The sequence below is a fragment of the Leptinotarsa decemlineata genome, unplaced genomic scaffold (genome assembly GCF_025532065.1).
Source record: "Leptinotarsa decemlineata unplaced genomic scaffold, Ldec_3_MD MMD2_tig00000035_RagTag_RagTag, whole genome shotgun sequence".
In the NCBI taxonomy this organism is placed as follows: domain Eukaryota; kingdom Metazoa; phylum Arthropoda; class Insecta; order Coleoptera; family Chrysomelidae; genus Leptinotarsa; species Leptinotarsa decemlineata.
This window is the reverse complement of record NW_027412540.1, coordinates 1342546-1365606: the sequence shown is the minus strand read 5'-3', so window position 1 is coordinate 1365606 and position 23061 is coordinate 1342546. Positions and strand designations below refer to the sequence as shown.

Sequence of the window (23061 nt, the reverse complement as noted above, 5' to 3'; positions counted from 1 at the left end):
GACAGTTCTATATACGTTGTAGTTGGAAAGCCCAAATTTGGCGTCGGTGAATTCAGTGTAAGCCAGGTTTCAGTGAAGATAATGATATCGTATTGCTAACATTTAAACTGAGGTCTGTCAGTTTAGTTCTAAGAGACCTCTAACATTTTGGTAATAAAGCGAAGGGCTGCCCGGTTTTAGTTTTTTAAAATGATTTTTGATGTATTGTTGAAGTATTTTATAGACAAATTCTGCTCCACCCTGTTGACGCACTATAAGTTCATTTTTCACAGGTTGGAAAAATATTTTGTTAGCACGGCCTAATTTAAATTTGTTTTTTAGGATTTCATGCACCTCGCGAGCAGAAGACATAAACACTTTAATTGGTCGATGACCATTTTTGTTCTTCCCAAAACGTAGAATATTTGTGTCATTGACGTTTACCGCCCCTTCAGACTTAGTTAATATCTTCGGATGGTTGTGGAATTGGCCTGGTAGTGCGCCCGACTCACGATCGGGCGCACAACCAGACCACGGAAGGCCGTGGGTTCGATTCCCGCCTAGACCAGATTTTTTCTCGAGTGAATTTATCCTGGGATGATTCTGCAACCGTGTTAAGAACCACACGTTGAAAGGTAAGACCTCGTTAGTACTTAGCTCGCACAAGTTTCTCAACTTCTGAGAGTTGTCGTTCGTATGGGGGCGACAGCTGATTAACAGAAAAACAGATTTTAAACAGACAGGATATAGTTGATAATTCCGGTAGATTATAGATCAATAAATTGTTTGATCTTTTCTGACGTTCATGAAGCTCATTTATGATATCATCAGTTGCTGGAAAGTAACTCTTTTCATTCTTTTATTTACGAATTTCAGCTTTGAGTGTGGTAACTTCAGACTTGAGGTTTTCAATTTCTCTTAAAATTTTGGGCACACATCTGAATACCTGACGGCAGTCATAGCAAAAGTAAAACAGGGTTGTTCTCTTCTGAATTAAAACAGCTCGAAGCTCGGAAGAACTCAAACCTGTACATTGTTCCGTTGGATCTGAGATGATATGACAGCTATCGCAAGCGACAGACTTATCGCCGATATTTTCATCGCAGTTTGAGCACTTATTTACAACCATTTTAACAATTTCACTAGAGTATCAATGTGTGAGCGATATTAGCACTAATTCTCCAGGACTAATGAACGTTTAACATATCAGTTAAGTTCTTATCAGATGGCACTTTTCGTAGGTTTTAAGTTTTTTTTGTAATCAGTGAACAAATTGATGGATAACTATTTTCCTAGGTTTGCAGACAAAAATGAGATAATTTCACGATTCACTGAACGTAGATATGTTAAGGTGCATATTCACCAAAAAAGTGAGCACGAGCAAACAAGAGTGAACGAGCATTCTGTATCAATAATCGTCTGGTGAGTACGGGCTAGCGAGCGAGCGACATCAATATGTCGAGCAAACATACACGAATGCTCGCTCATGCTCGCTTTTTTGGTGAATACGCACCTTTAAGGTGCATACGTTCGCTAGCCCGTACTCTTCAGACGATTATTGATGCAGAATGTTCGTTCACTCTTGTTTGCTCGTTCTCGCTTTTTTTGTAAATACGCACCTTTAGGCGAACGACGCACAACAAAAACGAAAATTTATGTTGACTTTTAATAACTTTTATTTAGATAATTCGAGCAGCTATCAATCTTCCATAATATGAAAAATAACAGAGAATCTACTGAAGTGCAGAAAAAGGCAAACTGAAAATTTACCTCTATTTCGCTTGTTTCAAATCTGTTGATACTTCTGAATAATTGTATTTCAGTGTTACATCAATTACAATTTAACCGTATTTGTAACAAAATAATTCGTAGTCATAAAAATAAAACATTCTCAAAAAAAATTCTATACCACCATCTGAAAACTGTTTGTGCTTTCGAACCAGTAATTGTTTCGTAACATTTTTATCAGCATATGAGTACTCAGATTCTATATCTAGAATTCGTCTAAACATAGGAGAATTTGAATTCTATAAAAACGAGCTCATAACAAGATGCAGTCCATACAATAAGGCCCTTCACAGATAATTTGTTCTGAAAATAGAGTTAATAATAGTATATCAAGTTTCATGATAAAGAAATCATTTTCAAAAATTTCATATTTTATTCATAATTTGGGTACACTGTAAATATTACTACCTGGTTGAACGTTTTTAGAATGAATAAGTATGTATAGGTTTTTTGGGAAAGAAAGATTTTGGCTTTTTACTTCTCCCTTCTATAAAAAAATGGGGGAATCTTCCAAAGAAAGGAAGAAAGCAATTTTTTATATAAAGATGGAGAAGTAAAAAAGCCAAAACCTTTCTTTCCAAAAAATTAAACTCTCCTAAAAATATAACACTTTCAATATATGTATAGATGTTTATAAAAATTGACATATTTGAAAGTTTTTTTTTTCAAGTGAAATCCGGTCTATGACCTTTTTTAATTGTTAATGGCAAAACGGGAAAAATCTTTTCAGCCTCTCAGTACCATTTACATGTACATACAGTGATTTACAAACATTTTTCTTTCATAACATGCTTTACTATACATTTTCCAAAACCGCAGGTATACAAATTCCCTTTATGCCACTTCAAACCTTTCACATGCCCATTATGACTGTCATTTTGATAAACTGTTTCAAGGTTGCCTCCCACACAATTCACTATCAAAACATCGGATATGTCACCACAAACTGCAAATTTCTTCGATCCATTGAAGCCTGTTTGGTTAATTGGAGCATTGAAACAATGATGAGTAGAAACAAAGTCTTTAGGTTCACGTTTGTCTAATAAGTACACATCGCCTGCCTGGGTTCCAACAATGATGTAGTTGTTATCCATCTGATTCCATGATATACTCGTCACAGTTGAGAATTCATTGATATAAAGAACTGAAAAGAACAAAATACTGTTTTTGACATGTCATATATCTTGATCTTACCAGATGATGGAATAGAGTTTCGTAAGTCCCAGATACAGGCCATTCTATCTCTAGCTCCAGTTAAGAATAGATTTGGATTTTGTTTCATAGTATCCAAACAAGTGATACGATCTGTGTGAAAATCCCTGAAAAATAGTTTTATCTTGACGAATGGCAAAAAGTAAACTGGCAATTATTATGAATAATCAAATATATTTTACATATTTACTGTCGAATCTTAGATACCTTATGACTTAATCAAAGTATTTCTAGAGAAGATAGTTATAATACTGTTCCAGTAACCACTGGAATATTTAATACTTAAACAAATATTTTACTATACAAAATTTTTTGAAAAGTAAGATCTGTAAATATGTATATATATTTGAATTGAAGGGGTTATATTTTTTAGGAGTGAATAATTTTTGGGAAAGAAAGATTTTGGCTTTCTACTACTCCATCTTGAAACAAAAAAAAAGAAGGATGAGGGAGTCTTCCAAAGAAAGGAAGGAAGTAACTCTATACATGGATGTGTAGATCATGCAAAGAAGTAACTTTCAGACACAAACTGAAAGAAAGTCCTCCTGAAACAGCTACTTTCATATAAACATTGAATTATACGAAAGAAAAAATTCTTTCGAAACAAATACTTCTATATGAACACTGAATTATACAGAAGATACTTTTCTCTACTCAGTTTGTATTTCAAACATTCGTTGTGGAATAAAAATCAGATATCATTCATATGAGTTCTACTTTAAATAAATGGTAACAAATTGCACTTACATAGAACACTGCCATCCTCACTGGTATACACCGATGTTTCGCCTTAAGACACTTGCCCTAAGGCTCTTCAGTACCAAATTGGATAACATTATAGAAAATACACACAGTTCATTCATGAATTACGATTTTTTAATGTCACGGAATAAGCTTGATCTGCTTATGTCATCGATGACATCGTAATGACATTCATTTACCTATTTGATTTAATCCCAGCCAAGAGGAATCTTATTTGAATTGAAGGGGTTACATTTTTTTATTTCCGTGACATTAAAAAATCGTAAAAGTATCTTCTGTATAATTCAGTGTTCATATAGAAGTATTTGTTTCGAAAGAATTTTTTCTTTCATATAATTCAATGTTTATATGAAAGTAGCTGTTTCAGGAGGACTTTCTTTCAGTCTGTGTCTGAAAGTTACTTCTTCTTTTTTTTTTTTAAGTTATTACATGCCAACAAAAATGCAATAATATAATTTATCTCATGTAAGAAGTACACATAGTCATTGAATAAGGAAATATAATAATACTATCAAAATAAGTCTAGCCTAAACAATCCAATCAATTAATGAATAGAAACTATTCACTCTACTCCAATAAATATAGTAGTTCTATGATTTTGTTGAACCACTACCCATTTGAATATTACTGGAGTTTTTTCCCAACACCAAATCGTTATTTTTAACACCTCGACACGTGTTTCGATCACCAAGTGACGATCTTCCTGAGGAAGATGGTCACTTAGTCTTAGGTCACAGTAATATTCATTACTACCCATTTGTCAAATATTGAATTCCAATACAAGCTGTTTGAGAACTAGTTATTACACAAAGAGAATAGATCATAAGACCCTGTAAAGTTTATTTTTATTCATTTGTATTCAGACAAATAAATTGTGAAACATATAAAAAAATTGTGGCAATTATTAAAACTCACTCAAATGTTTGCAAGGGTTTTCTATGGTCACTGTCAGCATCCCAAATTGAAACTGACCTTCCAGAACAGCATAATATTCGATGAGAATTATTCCACACCTCGATTCGAGGAACCCGCTCAATTAATTTGAAGTAGTTAGTAGTTCGAATTGTATTATCTTCATCAAGAGACAATACATTTATATGTCCTGTGTCTTCACTTAAAGCTATCTAAAAACAGGTAGTAGCAGTATTTAATACCCATAAATGAACCAATGTGAGATAACTGTTTGTTTGAAAGTGGTTGACTATGTTTTGTGGTGTATTTAATCAGTTCGGACTTCCATTGTCTAATATAATATAAATTGATTTGAAATCCTTGAAAAAAAAATCAAAAAGATTAACCGAAAATAACAATTTTATTAAACAAAAAAAAAACTGAAATTACAAAGAAATGACATACAAGCCAACAACCAAAAAAATAAAAAATAAAAATATTAATAAAAGCTGAAAATTAAAAAATATTATTAACAAAAAATGAAAAATAAAAATTAAAAGATTCCAAACAAGTTACGTCACGACGTTTCAATTGTTAGTATCCACAATCGTCTTCGGGTGATAACTGGACTTATTCTCGAAATCCATCTTGAATTTAGTCAGGTTGGAGCCTGGCTCCCTTACCCTTTGAACTGATGTTTGCCAGAAGGACAAACGGGTCAAACACTGGACTTATTCCTCCTCTTCCCTCCCTCTTCCCCTCTTCCCTCTCTCCGCTTCATTGGTTTTAGAGGGATATGACCGTTTGGCGGGAGTTGGTCGTTTTTCGCTCGATTATAGTCTATTTCAAAAGAGTGTAGAGTAATAAATCATGAAGTGTCATAAAATTTGCCTGAATTTCGTTGTCGTCCATGGGCGTAGGCAAATCTTAGGATTATTAAACTTAATAATTAAAGTAAATTAAAAATTACAGACATAGATAATAATAAAAGGCCATTTTTGGGAAGTAATTTGGTCTAAAACTAAGTACCTACATGTATTTAGGTAAGTAAAATTTCTTAAAAAAAGATTAAGATTAATTTTAGTGGTTCTTGTAAACTTATTTAATATGCAATTTGGGTTCATATACTTGAGCATGATTTCTCAAAAAAGGGTTAACACTTAGTTCCGAGGTGCCATGTCATTATAATAATCCCTTTTTGACCCTGCCCACCAATCATGCAATACCTATTAAACCCAGGTAATTAAGAAAAAGGGTTTAAATATATTGTAATGGTGTCTTAAACATTCGAGTTATAATAGTAATTGTTACTACACCAATTAAACGTACAGTGATATTGTGATATAGAAATAGTGAAAAAGTTATAAAATAGGGACATTTACTCCAAAGAAAAGAAGTGTAAAAAATTCTCCGCTATCTGTTTGCGAAAAAGTTATAATTTTAAATGTATATGATTGCATAAAACACGATCACCCTAGTTTGTCTGTGCAAGAAAGTGTTGAGCGATGTGCCCGAATGACTGGAATTGGACAGTCCACGATTTTTAAATTATTGCGAGAAAGAAAGATATCAGGCCAGGTAAGTCCATGCAAGAGAAAATCAGGAAGACCAATAAAAATCTTAGATGAAGACACCAAATGTGACATTCGAAGAAAAGTTCATTCGTTTTATTTTAAAAAGGAAATACCCACTCTTGAAAAAATATTTATCGAGATAAGCCAAGATAACGATATTCCTTTGATATCCAGAAAACTTTTATGGAAAACTTTAAAAAGTATGAATTTTGCCTGGGAAAAGCACAATCGAAAGGCACTATTACTGGAAAGTGATGAAATTGTTTGCTGGAGACGAAAATATTTGACAACTATAAAGCAGTACCGCAGAGAGCAAAAGAAAATTTTTTATCTTGATGAGACGTGGATAAACGAAGGTTATATAGTCAAAAAAATGTGGCAAGATAAAAATATAACAAGTTCTCGCCAAGCTTTCATAGAAGGCCTTTCGACGGGTATTAAAGTGCCTTCGGGAAAAGGGAAGAGGCTTATAATTGCTCACATTGGAAGCGAAGACGGATTTTTAAAAGAAGGTTTGTTAAGCTTTGAGTCGTGCCGGACGGGAGATTATCATGAGGACATGAATTCGGATGTCTTCGAAGACTACTTCGGGGAAATGTTAAAATTTCTTTCAGCTGATTCGGTCGTGGTTATGGATAATGCAAGCTACCATTCAAGGCGCTTAGAGAAGGTACCAACTTCAGCTTGGAGAAAGAAAGAAATTATTAACTGGCTGTCAAATAAAGGTATTCAGTTTGAGACGAATTCAGTAAAGAAAGAACTACTAGCCATAGTAAAACAACATAAATCTCGCTTCATGAAATATGCCGTAGAAGATGTAGCAGAAAAGTATATATTTTATTGTTTCATTTTATATTTTTTTAATAACACTGTTCTGCTGTATTAAATTTTTATTTCCTTTAATATAATTTTTATGAATGCATATTCTTTTGGCAATTATCCCACTAGCGCGCCTCTGGCTCAGTATTTATCCGTCGATAACAATGGACAAATCCCTTAAAACAGGGTGATACCTACCTGCTCTTTATGAAACGACATAATTTTGCAATGCGGACTAGGGAAGTGACAGAATTTATTGACGGATCACCATGTAGCGTTTTTGAATACTTAATGAGATTTTATTACTCTACACTCTTTTGAAATAGACTATAGAGGTTCCCATATGTTACGTATCTCTACGCTAGCTTGACTAAATGCTGGTTACTCCAGAGTGATGGTAGAACAGGCTTTAGCTAGAAGACAGCAAGAGCTCCACAAGGAAGAGAAGCCGCCACAACCAGTACTTGTACTTCCCTACATCAGAGGATTATCGGAAAGGATAAGAAGGATTGGGTCCAAGTATAACATCAGGACTTGCTTCAGATATGGGAACACTATCCGTAGCAGTCTTACGAAAACCAGGCCACCAAATGCGGACTGCGATTCCAAGAATTTCATTTACCGGTGAAACTAACAGGCCATTCGAGTGCTTTCACCTATCCCCTCTTCGCTCTTTCCGCTTCATTGGTTTTAGCGGGAGATGACCGTCTGGCGGGAGTTGGTCGTTTTTCACTTGATTAGAGGTTTCCCTATGTTACGTATCTCTACGCTAGCTTGACTAAATGCGTTGTTGGACAACATATGCGCGGCTTCTTTGAATTTTCTCCTAAACCAGAGATCCTCTTTGTGAATGATTTCAGCTTGAGCCCACTTGATATTATCTTGATGAGTCCAAACATGCTCTGCTATTCCGGATTTGCTGGTTTCTCCTCGTTGTGTGTGTTTCTTGTGCTCAGCAATGCGAACTTTCAATTGCCTGTTAGTTTCACCGATATAGGATGTATTCTGTAAATGCAATTCTGGGAACCGCAGTCCGCGTTTGGTGGCTTGGTTTCCGTGAGGCTGCTATGGATAGTGTTTCCGGATACGAAGCAGGTTGTACTTGGGCCCAGTTCTTCCTTATCTTTTCTGACAATCCTCTGACTTAGGGAAGAGCGAGCACTGGTTGTGACGACTCTCTCTCTTGTGAGGCTGTTGCTGTCTTCTAGCCAATATCTGTTCTACCATCACTTTGGAATAACCATTCCGTTTAAGATCTTTCTTGATTAACCCTAGTTTCTTCTCGAGACCTTCCTTCATATTACAGGTCTCGAAAGAATGATCCACTAGAGTCTTGATGATTTCTCTTTTGGTAGATTGATGGTGGTTGTATTCGTAATTCAGATACTGTCCCGTGTGAGTGTGTTTTCGGTATACAGATGTTTCCCACTTATTGTCGGTCCTCTTCACCAATACGTCTGAGAATGGCAATTCATTGTGAACTTTCTTCTCCATTGTGAAGGTGATGGAAGGTTTTACGCTTTACGCTGTTGATGTGCTTGATATTGCTCAATATAATCGATATTTGTAGCTAATCATTTCAATTCCATTTGTTTTTTCCGAGATTTCAAATCACATTAGAATCATATTAGACAATGGGAGTCCGAACTAATAGCTAGATAAATAATTTATTGGTGTTTTATTTATTCATCAGCAGTTACACAAGTCAATACATTCATATTAATGAAATTACCATCCAAAGAACAAGATTTTTTTATAAAAAAAAAATATTTATATCTTATACAGTACATCTGAGTTATGTCGACGAGCACATTTAAAAACAAAGCAGTAAAGATCTTATATCACAGAGCAGAAATTCCTCAGTGCTGAAGGCGTTTTTTATTAAAAAATATTTTATCCTTATTTTGAATATGTTATTAGGTAGAGATCTTATTTTTTGTGGTGATTTATTCTGTTTCACAGCCCAAAAATGTGGTCCATTTTGACATCCTTTTAAGCGGCAGTAGTTTGTACTCGAATCATTATTATGCCTAGTGTTGTGGTCATGCACATTTTCAAAACTTTCATATTGAGATAGATTATTTTTTATGTATATTAAATTTTCAAATAAAATTCACCATGAAACATTGTCAACCACCATTAAACAAATCATTGGGATATTATACAGTGTGTCAAACTTTTAATGGACACTCTTATATCTCATTTTTTTAATGTGATTCTGACCAGCTTTGGCCAATAAAAATACTGGTTGTGCATTGACGTACTGTTTTACAGAGGGTAGGACTTCTGCAATACATTTCAAGTTTATTAAGTTCATTAAGCTTTAAAAAAATGTTTAGGCCAGTCAATGAAGCTTGAAATTGACTATAATCACAAACGATCTGAAACTTTCGATTTACGTGTTTATTTAGACAAAAGTAAACTATAAAAAATTGCTTGTCAGTGTGACATACTGTGCATTGTTCAAACGCCATAACAACAATACGTTATTAACAATAATGTAAAACTACTCAGCTAAAACTGCGACTTTTTAGAAATCATCTGGCCTTTTCAATCTTGTATTGGGTTTGCATATTATTTCATTCATTAAAGGCCACCGAATGAAAAATATTGTCATAAATCATTGTATGTTCTCAGTTGAAAATGTGCTGATTATAATAATCACCCCAGGCATCTAAGGAATGATTGACCAATTTTATATCTTTCGAACTCCCAAGAAAATCAATGATTTTCACGAATATAACTGTCTATAATTCAAAATAAAAATGTTTCAATTGTAAAATTTGCATAAAATACTAAAACTGTATGCAAACCTTAATATCGTTTGACAGTGTTCGATAAAATTTTTGCATATTTAAGCATTTTCATTTCAGTAACTGAAACTTATGATGCACTGTTTGGAACCTTTGGTGTAGTAATGAATATTACTGGATTTTTTCCCCAACGCCAAATCGTTATTTTTAACACCTCGACACGTATTTTGATCACCAAGTGACCAAGTAATTTTCCTCTTGAAGATGATCACTTGGTGATCGAAACACGTGTCGAGGTGTTAAAAATAACGATTTGGTGTTGAGAAAAAACTCCAGTAATATTCAGTAACTGAAAGTTTTGCAAATATCCTGTAAATAAAAAACAAAAGTCTAAATATAATTTGTAACATCAATACCTTTTTTCGTGTGTGGTATCGTAATAAAAAATCATTGTTTATAACTTTTCACATTAATAATATGCGGGTATAAACAAAGTATTGATTTAATTTGGAAGATAATTATAACTTTTCACATGCATATATTGAACGAAAACGTTATCAATAACAGTAAATATATTGATACATTTTTTCTCATAGGTTCGACAATAGTGGACCACACTGTACGATTAAACTCAGCTTTATTTTACTACTACAATGTCAATACAACAAAGAAACTTCAACTAAACTATAGATTTATGCTCTGATGTGTATCGCCTTGTTAGCTGATGTGTAGGTACGTATTGCAGATACCAGACGGAAAGACAACAACTAACCCAGCTAATGCCGCATAAACTCTTTCTGCATCAACTGCAGAAAGAGTTTATGACCAGCTGGAATTTATTTTGTTTGGTTAGGATACTCAAGACTATTCGCTCTGTTTGAAGTGACTTGCTCGGTACTGATGATGGGGCAATACTCCGAAACCAGTCTACCGTTGGTCGTACTGACCAAGTGAAATTAATTTCTGCTTTTCAGATGCAGGAAGTAACTTGAGGCGAATATTTCAATTGGAAGACGTTTCACAGGTGCTTTTGGTTTTACTTCAGCTTTCTGCACGGCATTAACTAGGTTAGTTCTTTCCATCCGGTATCTGCCACACGTACCTACAAAATCGTAGGTCCACGTGAGAGGCAAGGGGTAAGGTGTTTTTCACCTGAACTTTGGGCATGTAATGCACCTCTCCAGAATGTCATCATTATTCTGACTCCAATCCCGGAGTATGTGTATGTGGAGTTGTTTCCTGACTTTGTCTGCAGGTGGCGCAGTAGACATCCTACTGAATTAACTTAGAAAGAGTTTTTGACTAGCTGGAATAAATTTTGTTTAGTCAGGAGACAAGAGTCTATTTTAGTTGCGAGTGAGACGTTGAAGAGTAAACATCAAAGTTATAGAGCAGTGACAATTTTCAGCATTTAGATACGCTATCGCCTAAAAAGTATTTTAGGCCGATAAGCGATGGAAGAACTATTAAATAGAATTCACCACTTCCGTAGGAACTACTCCAGAGACGCGGTTCTTGCGTTGATGGCGGCAATACTAGATCGGTATGACGTTTCCAGTATAGAGCTGGCAAAATCGTAGAAATATTTTGAAAAGATAATGGAACAAAACATACTAAACCGCAAACCCAAATATTACCAACTCTTCGAAGCTCTGCCAAGCTACGAAGAGGAAAGATACGATCCAGATTTCGACGACCTCCCTTCGGAAGAAGAAGAAATCCAAGGTGAAAACATCCCACAAAAACGAGCGGCCACACCTGAGCCTCGCGTTGAAAAAACAAAAATCCCGGCTACTGAAAAGGTACAAACTCAGCAGCCGAAGAAGAATAAGACAAAAAGTGATCGAACAAATCCTGGAAAATCCGATGACGTCACGACCGGTACGTCATAGGTACCGGATAACCCGGAAGTGTCTAATCCGAAGACAATACAGGTAGCCCAAAAGGATAATCCCCCAACAAACATTGAAAACACACCCGAACAGATGGATTTGGATGTAGAACAAAAGGTCGAAGAAGCCCCGGTAACAAACCAGGGGTAAACAAAAACAAAAAATGAAAAACCTCCGCCAATAACCATACGAGCGAAGGACAAATGGAAAAATTTCAATACGATCACCGCCGCGCAGAATATCAACATATCTCGGGCGGTGAACACAAATGACGGGATAAAGGTTCACTTCAAATCCATAGAGGATTACAGGAAGGTAACAAAATCCCTTGACAAAAAAGATACCTTACCACACATACTCGGTACTAGCCGAGAAACCGTTAAGAGTCGTTTTCCGGGGAGTCCCAGAAGCCCTGGAAATAGACGATATCAAAAAAGAACTGCAAGGGAAAGGATTTGAAATCATTTCCATCGCTCGTATGAGTAAAGTAAACAAGGAGCGTATCCCCTTCGTACTAGTCCTGGTCCCTAGAAACCAGGCTAACATATACGATATTAAAGAAATCCAAAAAGTCCGCGTTACCGCAGAAACACAAAGGCCACGTAATAGAGCAGGACAATGATACAGGTGCCAAAAGTTCGGACACACACAGCGGAACTGTAAAGGAGTCCCGGCCTGTGTAAAGTGCGCCGGACGGCACTTGACAAATGAGTGCAAAAGACCCAAAAACTCCCTGATGCGGTGCTGCAACTGCAAGGGAGAACATCCAGCTAGTTTTCACGGGTGCCAAGAACGCCCCGAAAATAAGAAAAAGGCCTCAGATGGGCCTACAGACGAAATACAGCCCCCAAACCCGAGGACAGTCGATCAAAATAGACTCAGAAGCGGAATCTCATACGCGAGAGCCGTATCAACTAGAGAAAATTCCTGCAACTCACCCGAGGGTCTCCCAACGGCCCTAGGGCAGCTGCAGGAAATTCTCACGAAGTTTCCGGTTCTACAAGCCATGCTCGCCGGAAATAAATAAAAAAGAACATGTCTTAACGACAAAAAAAGGATAACAGAAGACGCTGCGACTTCTGACAATTTGCTACAAGCTACAAGAAGGTGATAGAGACTTGTCCCTATCACCCTAACATAAGAAAAAACATGAACTAGACTAAAGAACAATTAGCTGAAAGGGTAGGGGGCCTTCGGTTCGGATACCTGACTTGATAAAGACAATGCAGGCATTTAGTCAGGATATTCAAAGGTTCACTCCGTCTGAAGTGATCTGCCCGGAACTAATGATTGGGCAATACCCCGAAATCGGTCCATTGGTTGGTTGTTGTCTTTACGTTGGGTATCTGCCACACGTACCTACAAAATTGTAGGTCCACATGAGAGGCATGTTTTTTTCAATATGTATGACTTTTTGAATTGATTCGAAAAGGAATATTTTTTTTAAGTAATTGAATGTAATGAACTGTAGTGCCATTTTGAGCCTTTGATTGCGTTTCACATTCCCTACTTATTGAAAAACTAAGTTATTATGGCATAAGGGGCACTACTCTGGAACTCCTTTGTTTATATCTTACAAACAGATTTCAGTGTGTTGAGCTAAACAATGTAAAATCTGATTTCAAAAAAATCGAGCATGGCGTCCCTCAAGGTTCAATCTTGGGACTTTTCTAATTTATTGTGTATATAAATGACTTATGCCATGTCATGGCACCTACTAAATGTTTTCTATTCGCTGATGACACAACAATTATTTGCTCAAGCAAGTCTTACACTAACTTGAAAGACTCCGTCATCACAGTACACAACTCAGCTACGCTTTGGTTCACGAAGAATGAACTCAAATTGAATGAAAGAAAAACCCAAAATTTGATTGTCTCCACAAATACAAATTATCGCGAGGGGGCAAATGTATCGTTTCTAGGCATTACGATTGATGACAAATTAAGCTGGAGAAATCATCTTGACCTTGCTGTTCGCAAATTATCTTGTGCCCTCTTCGTTCTGAGAAGGTTAAAACATGTAACGAACCCTTATATTATGAGAATATCTTACTTTTCCCTTTTTCATTCTGTCCTTTCGTACGGTATTCTCCTTTGGGGAAACTCTACTAACGCAATTGCTGCTTTCAGATGCCAGAAAAAAGCCATACGCATCTTGGCTAACCTGGGATACAGAGACCACTGCCATCAATTTTTTATTCGTCTGGGTATTATGCCTCTGCCTACTTTATATATTTATACTGTTCTGCTAGAAATACATCGCAATAAAGATACTTTACTGAAAAACTCCGACATCCATAATCACAATACCAGATCAGCTGACTTACTAAATACTCGTCATCACAGGTTATCTTTAAGCCGCAGAAACTCCCTAAATCTGAATCTATATAACATTCTCCACCACTCTATCAAAATATTGGAATTCAAAAAATTTAAATCAGTCCTAAAAAACTACCTACTAGACAATTGCTTTTACAGTACCGATGAGTATATGGACTCAGTTAGGTACTTTAAGCCTTCTGAGCTATCATAAGTACGGTTAATCATGATCTTTTTTGTATTTTATTGTATTTTAATATAAATTGCACATGTCTAAATTTTAAATCTTATACTATATATTGATAATCTGTTACTAGACGTAAATTGTTCTTTTAATTATAAATACATATTTTTTTATTTTAATTTAACCAATATGACTGTGAAATTTGCTATGACTTGCCATAAATGTATAAACTACATTATCTGATCAAATAAACTACTACTACTACTACTATTCTTCAGCCTCCCCACCTAAACTTTATTAAGATAATCAAACTTTTGACATTGTTTTCTGCCACCAAACTTCTACCAATTTTGTTCTAAAATGATGATTACTCAGGAAACAATTGCTACCAAGTATTCTCAAGTCTGGTTGCAAAAAGCATATTTGCCGAAACCGGTCTGCAAGTGTGTTCCAATAATTGAAAATCTATTGCGGCAGTTGTATCGCCAACAGCATATACAGGAATAACTTCAGTGAAGAATCCTGCACTGACACCTGTCGGATATAATCTAACGCCCTTCATGGTATTAGCCAGGGGAGTAGTTGTTTTCTGATAGGTGTCAGTCCATTAACATACAGTGTAGGGAGTGGAGACTGGCCTGAAAGAATTGTTCTTTTAAATGATTTGATTTATAGCCAGTATTCAAGTATGCCCACTGACTATATGTGAAAAGACATATTAATGACTGATGAGAATATTAAATCTGAGTAAACATTTCTTGAATTTGGAATATTATTGATTTGATATAAATTATGGAAACTAGTACCGGTGACTTTTTTAGAAAGTCAACATTCAGACCAAGATCTTCATCGAACAAAAATGCATCAGGGATATTGTAGTTGCCATAAAGTATAATCTTACTGGAAGGGTATTATTCTAAAATATAATCAAAGGTAGCAGTATGTTTTATATAATTCATATGAAAGTGAGTAATGAGCTGTTTGAAATAGGACCTTTGTTATTATTCATAATTCACATACCTCACTGCTATTTTTGACTCTAATGTTCTGCACCAATCTCAATAACTTCAGACATTACTCATTTATTATATGATCATTCTCCAAGGCATTTTTCCTGAGAGTAGACTTTTCTAAACAAGTTTTGAGAGGTCATTTAGTCTGACCAGTGTACTTTCTGTAACAGTTCCCAGTGCTCAATTCATTTCAACTTGGTTGGTGAATCGTGCATCGAGAAGGGAATTGCAGTTCTGGTATTTGGGAACAGTGCTTGTTTTGAACTCATTTTTTGACTTTAGCAGGGTAAATAACTATAGGTATCAAATGTATTAATGACTTTTAAGTGACATTTTCATATAAGTAGTTTTCAAAACAGCAATGTTTCACTTGATAGTTTTCATATTATAGGTTTCATGTTTTTATGTGGAAATCACAAGAAGGATTCATGCAGCAGTCTTAAGATATAAAGTAGTTGTAAGCAGTGGAAGCACCAATTTAAACACATTCAGTATGAATGATACTTATGATGTACTGTTTGGAACCTTTGGTGTGGTAATGAATATTACTGGAGTTTTTTCCCCAACACCAAATCGTTATTTTTACACCTCGACACGTGTTTCGATCACCAAGTGATCATCTTCAAAAGGAAGATAAAACTAGAAACTTCTCAAAACTAAAGCTATTTATGCTATTCAGGTACATCATACAGGTAGGTAATCAGTAATACCACCCATACAAGTGTACCACCCTAAATTTATTTTACAATTGGCCTTTCTATTATTTTACAATATGTCCTTATGTATGTTTAAATGTTACAGCTATATATAGAACAATTTTCAGCCATATAAAGTTAGTTTCACAATATTGCCTATATACATATATTTACGTGTCTTTTTGTAGTAATCAGTAAACCCAACAATATTATTTCAACAAGCTATATAGTATGCCATTTGGTATTGGTCCGTTATCGTTATTCATAATATTATTATGTTTACTTATTTCTACACTGTTGTTGTTAACTTGTCTAACTAATCTTAAAGAACTGAAGTCTATGGAATGGTTTTGTTGCAAAATATGATGGGCGACTGCTGATTTTTCAGGTTTTCCATATTTCAAGTGTGCTTTGTGTTCCTTATATCTCACTTTAATGGATCTTTTTGTCTGTCCATAATATTTTGCATCGCAGTCCTTACATTCAATTTCGTAAATTCCAGACTTTTCCGAATTCTCGACTTTGTCTTTTGGACTTCCCAAAAGGCTCTGCAGTGTATGACTTTTTTTAAAAACCACCTTCATACCTAGTTCCTTGAAAATCTTTCCAAAGTTCTTCGTATATTGGTGGTATGGAACTAAGATGAAATATTCAGTATGAATGATGGCAACTGGCCATTCCACTTTATACGGGTGACGCTTTATGGCGCGCCTGAATCCCTCTTATCAAATGTGTTAGTATTCAGTCCGACAGAGTTATTGCAGCCCGCAAATTTAAATGCCATTGTTCAGGGAGATTTCGGGTTGGTTCGTAATTTCGTGAATTATAAAACTTTTACACCATATTTTAATATGAGTGAAGTAGACAATAATCAGGCAGGTACTTCAGGTGTTTAAAGACATAAAGTGACAAAAATTATATAATTTGTATCAAGCTATTTTTTATGCAAGTCGAACTACAATCTAATTTCAACCCATAAGTGAAATACTGTGTTTCAACTCTCTGCACACTGCCAATTCTATTACAATTCTACAGTATATGTTTTTTTTATTATTATATGAAATGTATCACTGTTACTCTGCTGATTTTATATGCTATTCGTTATATTCCATTGTACTCATACTTAGTCATAGCTGTAAACTTAATTTATATGTCTTGTAATTGTGATTACTCCTGTTACGACCTGGCCACGGGGATCGGCGGTGCGAACGTCGAAGCGGGGGACGAGGCGACCATTCGTGCGGCACCGTTTGCAGACCACGAGCAGTCACGTGGAGTAGTCGCGACCAGTAGTCCGACAGCGAAATGTCTTTATCGAAATTATCTCTAACTTGTAATTGACGCTAGAATGAATAATGTATTTCTAACTTTTTAATCAGTCTTTTATTCAGCAATAAAAGTATCGGTGTTCATTTTTCGCGGCGAAAACAACTAAACTCGTTAGATCACTGCACTATTCTCCGCGACTACCGCTCGACTCCGTGGCTCGCGCCGTACAGATTCATGCCTTTGTTCACAAAACAGCCACACATAGAACGGTAACGGCAATGTTGACGACAGAACCACTTTTCTCAGCGCCTCCAGTGTTTGGCAGCCGAACCTAAGAGATATAGCGCGAAATTCAAATAGTGGCTGTTCGCATTTTACTTTTTTGCTGAAACTTTTCCTAGAGATCAATTACCCTAACACCAAACTGATATTTTTGCACTCGACGCGCGTTTCGCTAACAAGGTTAGCATCTTCAGATACTGATAGATACTTGATACTGTATCAATTTTCTTCTTCTGAAGATGCTAACCTTGTTAGCGAAACGCGCGTCGAGTGCAAAAATATCAGTTTGGTGTTAGGGAGATTGATCTCTAGGAAAAGTTTCAACTGTTACACCACAGGTTCCAATCTCATCATTTATTGTTATTGTTGCTTCACTACCGGTCAGGTTTTGATTCCACAGAAATCATCTGGGAAAAACCTTGACCAATCAAAAATATCAACAAGTGAAGCAACAATAAATATGTGAACTGAATTACCTCAAATTATGATCAACCATATTTATTTTCAGTTAAATTTGTGTAAATGTAGTAATGAAACTATATGAAGTCAGTTCAAAATTTATTGGAAATACGTAAACCTCAACTTACACTAATTTTTTTTCAATAAACGATTCTTTTTCTTCAAAAATTTTTCATGAGCAGACAATATAATTGGATCAATGAAATCGCTGTTTGTCTGGGTGTTCAAAAACCTAATGAATTTTTTATCTCTTCCCCTAGTAACCAAATTGACTTTTCTACACCAAAAATACAAACAGCATCTAACAATCAGATGACACAGTTTTGAATCATTGTCAGAATGATCTGAACAGTTGTCTAGGTTAAAGGATAGTTGCTCCAGTATTATTTTTCTCAAAATTTGTGAAATATTTGTAAAATTACACAAACGCTTATTCTATTCCTTGTTGGTGTCCGGAAATGACTTTCTTGCTCTTGCTCAAAAGTGGAAGTTGATGGCTGGTTTATATAGCTATTATCACAGCTTCCATGACCTGAAAAATTACATGAATATATAATTTCTCTTTCTTTCTTTCATATATTGTGTAAAATTAACAAATTGGTGTGTATGATGAACATTCCAAGATTTTTCTATTCATACCTTGGGTAACACTGATAATTTCATTTCTGGAAGGTGTACCAAAACAAATTTCTTGCTCAGGTATGGAACTGGAGGGCTGACACATGTCCTCATATTGTTCTTGGCCTATAAAATGAAATTGCAGCATTTGTATGGATTTTTTTCTATAAACTACATATATTTTGGAACTACAGTTTTACAATAATTCTTACCTGCCACAGAAGACCTACTCATTCTTGCCATACCTCTTGGTTCTTCGATAGTTTCTGAAAATATAGAGAACACTATTATTCAACCACATGATAACATCTCTATTTTTCTGCAAATTCATATAGCAATACTTATGGTGCACTCGATACGTGTTTAATCAAATTGTTGTTTAATAATGAGAATATGATGAATAAGATATATAAACTAGAATTGCAAGATATCGAAAGGAGTAAGGATTATGCTTACTTACCAGGAAGAAATAAAACAGGTACAGCATGTCGTTTTAAACCTCTTCTGCTAGTAATTTTATCTTCAACAGCGAAATGTCTCTCACAAACTCGTGAGTTACAATAAATTGTCTCATGGGGTACATTGAAGAGTTCTTTATTGTTTATATTCTTGAACCAAACATCGAAAACAGCGGGGTCATCTTTGGGAAACCGATGTTGACTACTCTTCCTATCCTCACAAGAAGGAACGCAGCACTTTTTTCGATATCGTTTATGTTCGGAAGTACTCATTACGATAAATAAAAATATGAAACTGACAGTACACAAGCAAAAACACAATTTCAAAAGGAAAACAGTCCCAAACCATATTTATACATTATTATCACAACAAAACTAACGGACGTCCTACGTCCTACCTAATTTAAGTTCATTCTTCTTCTGTAAACAGTAATTTGAATCATGCGCGCGCAGAAGACACGTGATTCATTACAGAAAACTGGAGAAAACCCCGATAGTGTCGCCATCCCTGGTTTGGCAGCCGCGTAACATATAACCAAGTGTTGCCATTTAACTTACATTTCTATGTGTGGCTGTTTTGTGCCTTTGTTTTGCTCGCCGAGCGCCGCAAGTGGCCCACCTGATTCGCTTGGTACATTTCGCCGGTCGCCGTTGCGTGTGGCTTCATAAGTACATTCCTATGCGTTTGTTTCAGTCGCTAGACGCTTCGCCATTCGCACCGCGCAAATATTCGCATCGGCGAGTGTCCGTGGCCAGGCTGTTAGACAATAAACTTTTTTTTTAAGAGATCCAAATAAACCAAATGATGAAATTTTATAGTTAGTGGACTGTTCAGATAACTAAGACGAAACTTTAAGTTCTGATGATGACCTTAATTCAGAAAGTAAGGAGGGAAATGATGGTAATTCATTTCGTTTGTTTTTAATGTTTTGTTTACTGTATACAAACGTTTTCTGTTTGTCATAGCTAATACGATAGAAGACACAATCGACCAAGAACAAAGTAGCATTCAACACTGAGAACAAATATTCGCAAGATATTTGTTCCAGTATGAAATATTTTCCATTCACTGAAACCAATCGAATGCTTATCGATCTTTCGACAGAAGCCAAACCCTAAGAATAAGTATGCAGAAATCTTGTTTTTTGTCAAGTGACAGTAATGAAAGGTCAAGGATAACTGATTGGAAATATACAAAAGAAGAGCTCATGAAGTTTATTGAATTGTTGTACCATATGTGCAATGTGAAAGTAAATAAACTCCAAGACTATTTTAGGACCAGTCGGCTATTTAATTTCAGATGTTTTGCGGATCACATGAGCTGGGATAGATTTTTGGTGATAGTCAGTAGTTTGCATTTTTCTATGAATCCAGAACCAAACCAACCAGAACTCAACCAAACTGAACCAAACGACTGGTTATATAAAATTAGGATAGTTATTATTTCAATAATGAAATTAAGGAACAACATTAACCCAGATTAAACCTCTCTCTGGACGAATCCATGGTTTTGTGGTGAGGAAGACTATTGTTCTAGCAGTACATTGCAAATAAGTGACATAAATATGGACTAAAAGTGTATATGCTGACATAGCCAAGGGGGCTTATACTGTATTCTGCAGTTTACATAGGCCAGCTGGATGAGAAGGGTGGCAAAGGCCGTGCACAAAAAGTTGTTCAGCTAAAACCTTAATAAACCATAAAACATACTACACAGGAGCTGTAAGCAGTGACAGGAAAGGTGGTCCTGTTGAAATTTTGAAAATTAAACTGAAAGTTGCGGAATCAAGAGCCCAGTATTCAGATGGTTGGAAGGATAGACGAGATGTGAACTAATAACCACAGAATTTAAAAGCCAAATGGTAGATATAGCTGATAAAAAATGAGTTGCTGAACTGAAGTCCTTACCAATTTTGGAATACAATAAATATATGTACTTGTGATGAACTGTTTGTAAACTTTGGTGTAGTAATGAATATTACTGGAGTTTTTTCCCAACACCAAACCGTTATTTTAAACACATTACGAGGTGTTGAAATAACTGTTTGGCATTGGGAAAAACTCCAGTAATATTCGATAAATATATGGGCGGAATAGACTGCCAGGACCAGATGACGCCCTACTACCATTCTTTAAGAAAAACATTATTCTGGTATAAAAAACTTGTTGTTCATATCCTGCAGCTCCTTTTGATCAATTCTTATATGATATTTTGCAAGTACTCTGGCGGTAAAATGTCATTTTATGAGCTATTGTCTGATATATCACGTAGATTAGAATATAAGCTATCTAAACATGTGCCTAGTACAATTGAAGCAGATAATGCAACAATGAAAACACCAAGAAAAAGATATGTCGTTTTTGTTTCTAAAATAAAATCAGGACACTGTGTGGGAACGTAATACTTTTTCAGATAAACCCGGTTTGTGTGTTGAGCCATGTTTTAGTTTTTGTTACCAAAAAATTTAATAGAGTTTCATTACGTTTTTGACCAACCATCGTCACAATAATAAAGTTTTCCAGTACACTTAAAATCGATTCTTGAAAAAAGATTCCATGCTTCCATGTGCCTGATAAATGATTGACAATACAAGAGAAAATTTGATCTAAAGTGAAATTACTCACAACATTTTTGCTCAAAAATTTACCATCAGAAGTACTGGAGTTTACAAAGTGGCCATGAAAATCCAAGGTTTCCATATGATGGTAATCTTGAAAGTAGAGCAGAGTGCCTTCCCAGAAGGTCCCCGATATTTCCGATGTTCCCAAAATACAATTTCCTAAATAAGATATTAAGGATTAAAGTACCCATTTAAACTATTTTCTAACCTACCATCATCATTGAAATCCAAAAATAAGAAATTGTCATATACAATTGGTGACTCCGAAAAGTGTGTTCTGGGTTCCATAGGTTTATTTGGAGGAAAAATGGCCCCGTCCGGGGCTAAAAATTGTGTCTCTTGTAAATATGGCATTTTACAAAAAAGAATACTTTTATAACTAGGTTACCAAGATACAAACAAGTCACAAATTGCGAAGAAGGCCCATGATGGCTCACTTATAGGCTATTAATTTACAATGTTGCCGTGCCAATGGAAATCGCACAAAATACTCTAAATCTTGGGATAAAATATTTGTATTTTACTCGCAAATTAATGAAAATCCTCACAAAATCTTCAGAGTTTATTCTTATCCAGTAATCTTAGAAGATCATGAATGTTCAATGTATATTTCATATTTCATCGAATAACAGATACCATAAAATAACTAATCACACGTATCACATTTAAAAAAGTATACTTATATTTTTTGAACATCAAACTTTTGTTTTGTACATATTTGAAAAAAATACATACTCTATATATAATTCGAAAATATAAAAAATTATGTCACACTCATATGTAAATTATCATAGCAAAAATATTTAAAAAAATGTATCCTCCAACTGATAAAGATACGTGCGATATAAATAAAAAAAATAACAAACAACAAATTATTTCTTTTTAGCATGTTTTCCATTCAAAAACTTCGAATATTTCGAAATCTGAAGACTTTAGAAAAAAAATCATCGAATTACATGAAATAATTAAAGTGAAAAACTTTCTAGCAAAAAATGTATCGCTTTCTTTTACACTCTTGAAAATCTCAAATGGAAAGAGATCTAGTTATAGCTCATTTGAAAGATCCTCAAACGTTAACCGTTAACCTCAAACGTTAACCGTTAACCTCAAACCACTAAAAGATATCACGTATCAGTGTTGCCACAGACGTTTGAGAAAAAGTAGCAGAAATAGGTATGAAATTGGAGTAGAAATTGAAAAATAGTAGTAGATTTAGAAAAAAAGTTGTTCGGTAACCGGTCGCATTTTTTCAATTTAGTTCATTTTTTGTTGAGAAAATGATTATTAAATAGTACAAATAATGAGTGAGGAAAGTAGTTGAACGGTCAGATCGAATGTGACGTCAAAGTTTACAATAATCTAAAGAAGTGTCAAAAAGCTTGTTGCCTGTTGAAAGTGCGTTTGAGTAAAGTTAAGATAGTCGATTTTTTGTGTTGCCATGACAAGTTCATTTGACGACCAATTGATAAAG

General features: G+C 35.2%; 2 protein-coding genes across 3 annotated transcripts; both read right to left on the bottom strand.

Moving 5' to 3' along the window:
- Positions 1-2120: 2120 nt before the first annotated feature.
- Positions 2121-22044, bottom strand: LOC111513835 (methylosome protein WDR77). 2 transcript variants are annotated; one of them, XM_074171695.1, is made up of 6 exons: positions 21803-22044; positions 21595-21749; positions 13726-13836; positions 4657-4865; positions 2962-3086; positions 2121-2911 (listed from the first exon to the last, which is right to left on the bottom strand). In XM_074171695.1, exons 1-6 carry the CDS (start codon positions 21942-21944, stop codon positions 2532-2534), a joined length of 1122 nt encoding a protein of 373 aa, XP_074027796.1. In that variant the 5' UTR covers positions 21945-22044; the 3' UTR covers positions 2121-2531. The 2 variants fall into 2 exon arrangements, with proteins under 2 accessions (XP_074027796.1, XP_023025822.1); XM_023170054.2 differs by lacking the exon at positions 13726-13836 and having other exon boundaries at positions 21803-22040.
- Positions 17677-19545, bottom strand: LOC141480951 (uncharacterized). Its single transcript, XM_074171697.1, has 4 exons — positions 18972-19545; positions 18724-18777; positions 18533-18637; positions 17677-18425 (listed from the first exon to the last, which is right to left on the bottom strand). The coding sequence occupies exons 1-4, from the start codon at positions 19240-19242 to the stop codon at positions 18286-18288; spliced, it is 570 nt and encodes a 189-aa protein (XP_074027798.1). The 5' UTR covers positions 19243-19545; the 3' UTR covers positions 17677-18285.
- Positions 22045-23061: the final 1017 nt, after the last annotated feature.